Here is a 2,266-nt window from a genome sequence, read left to right on the forward strand (position 1 = left end):
CCTCGCTCAAGCCATACCCACGATGCTGTATTATCCTTAACGTCCTGTGTATTATTTTCTCTTCTCCTCAGCTCTTTGGTTAAACTCTTCCTTGCCCGTATATGAATAATAATAATAATAATAATAATAATAATAATAATAATAATAATAATAATAAAAATAAAACTACTGAACAATAATAATAATAATAATAATAATAATAATAATAAATGCCCTGATGTAGTTCTAGGCAGTGACTCTCATGGCTTTTGATCCTAACTGATTGCAAGTGTTATCATGTACATTGTTTTGTCTTGGTATAAAAGATGGGCGACAGTAAATATTCTGCTCAATACCACAGATTTGCTTGCCAGTTGCATCATAGCCATGTGTTGAGAGGAATTCTTTGGAGTTTGAGTAATTCACCTCTGGAAACATGGGAGTTCAACATCCTTAAACAACCCTTATTCAGGGACCTTTTTAGCAGGATGGGATACTTAACCTAAAGAAAATTCGAACTGGGCCCCAGCTGCAAGGTCATGCGGTGTTTATCTTGATATAAGATCACCATGTCGCGCACATATGGTTGTGATGCATGTGCATGGTGTACCCTTCAGAAAGTGCGGACGGTCTAAGGAAGAAAGACTGTGCCTTAATAGTTCGTGCAGCGCCTGCAGGTGTAGATATAATATGTTATATTCAGAATGGGAGGAGAGAGTAGGAAGTTGTGAGTGCCATAGTGGAGATGGAACGAAACTAGTTGGATCCAACGAGCAGTGGCCACCTAGTACTGGTAGAAAAGTTATAGAGAGGACACAAAGGATGAGGAGTGTTTTGGTGGGTTAATTCATATCAATCGGGTGACATTTAAATGGGGGCACGGTCTCGTATGTCTGTATGAGCAGCAGCATCTCAGATGTAGCAGCTATCAATTGAGATTTCACTTGTTTACTAATTCGGGGTGGGGGTGGGGGGTCGAAGTATTTTCTAGGACAGTTTTTGTGATGAAGTAATTGCTACATTGAATATATGCATTCATCTGGAGAGATTCTCTGCAGGTCTATTTGCCTGTCTTTCAGTCTTCAGACAGTACTGAAGTAGAGAGGGCATGGCATTAAGGAGATCGCAAATGACAATGAAAAGACTTTGACAAATCTAGCTGAGTGATTGATTGATTGATTGATTGACTGACTGAATGATTAATGAAACAATCGATTACTTAATAGGTTAACTGGTTAACCAATTGGCTAATAATTATGATAATAATCATTTCTATTATAGGCACAAGGCCTGATATTTTGGGGGAGGGGTCAAGTCGATTACATCGACCCCAACGCTCAACTGGTACTTATTTTATCAACCTCAAATGGATGAAAAGATAAGTCGACCTCGGAATTTGAACTCAGAATGTAAAGACGGACGAAATGCCGCGCACGCGCGCACACACAATATTTTTACGTATTTAAAAAATATTCTAAATATTATTCGTTCACTTCTTTTACTGTTATTTTTGTTCAAATATAACATATTCATACATTTTCTTCCTTGTTTTTTTTCGTTCGTTTTTTTACCTAATCATTAACAGCTTACATGGGCCCTAAATCAACGACCAGTGACCACATCGAGAAGAGTTTCGGCGTAAACTACTTGGGCCATTTCTACTTGACCAAGTTGCTCGTGGACAAACTTCACAAAAATGCACCCAGCCGTATCATCAACGTTATTTCGGATTCTTACCAGAGTGGCAAACTCGATTTCAACGACTTGGCCATGCATGAAAGCTACGGCATCTACAGAGCTTACGCACGAAGTAAGATGGCTTTGGCAATCCTCACTTTGGAACTTCACAGACGCTACTATTCTGAAGTGATCTGGACATTTGCTGTCCACCCGGGTACGTTCCTGTTGCACTTGCAGCGTTTGAATAATTATCTCTAGTATTGAGTCAGTACGTCTCAACTAATTTACCGGTTTGAGAACATCATTATTTAAAATTTATTAATAAGGGTAGAAATTGATATTAATCAATTAAAACCAGTGGTCTAGCATATTAAAATTTATTAACTGCAGAGTTATTTCCGGACTTAGCACGCCAGATTGAAGACATTTGAAATGATACACTGAATGTAATTTGCAGAACTCTACACGTGCTCCCTTTCGGGTGGACGTCTTGTGTCTAGTTCTGGAAATTATGTTTTATAAATCGACAGACTACGCTGATGATCCTGCAGATATTTGCTTATGTAAATTTTAACAGGTGAAACCATGGTACGTAGGTTAATCGTTT

The 2,266-nt window shown here is 38.4% G+C and overlaps 1 protein-coding gene across 1 annotated transcript in view; it reads left to right on the forward strand.

The window, feature by feature from the left end:
- LOC106883220 (retinol dehydrogenase 12) overlaps positions 1 to 2,266 on the forward strand; it is a 6,706-nt gene that overhangs the window by 3,277 nt on the left and 1,163 nt on the right. Inside the window, exon 3 of the mRNA XM_014934142.2 lies at positions 1,565 to 1,873. Coding sequence (XP_014789628.2) covers positions 1,565 to 1,873 — 309 coding nt within the window. The remainder of the gene's footprint in view (positions 1 to 1,564; positions 1,874 to 2,266) is intronic.

The sequence above is a fragment of the Octopus bimaculoides genome, unplaced genomic scaffold (assembly GCF_001194135.2).
Source record: "Octopus bimaculoides isolate UCB-OBI-ISO-001 unplaced genomic scaffold, ASM119413v2 Scaffold_276975, whole genome shotgun sequence".
Lineage (NCBI taxonomy): Eukaryota > Metazoa > Mollusca > Cephalopoda > Octopoda > Octopodidae > Octopus > Octopus bimaculoides.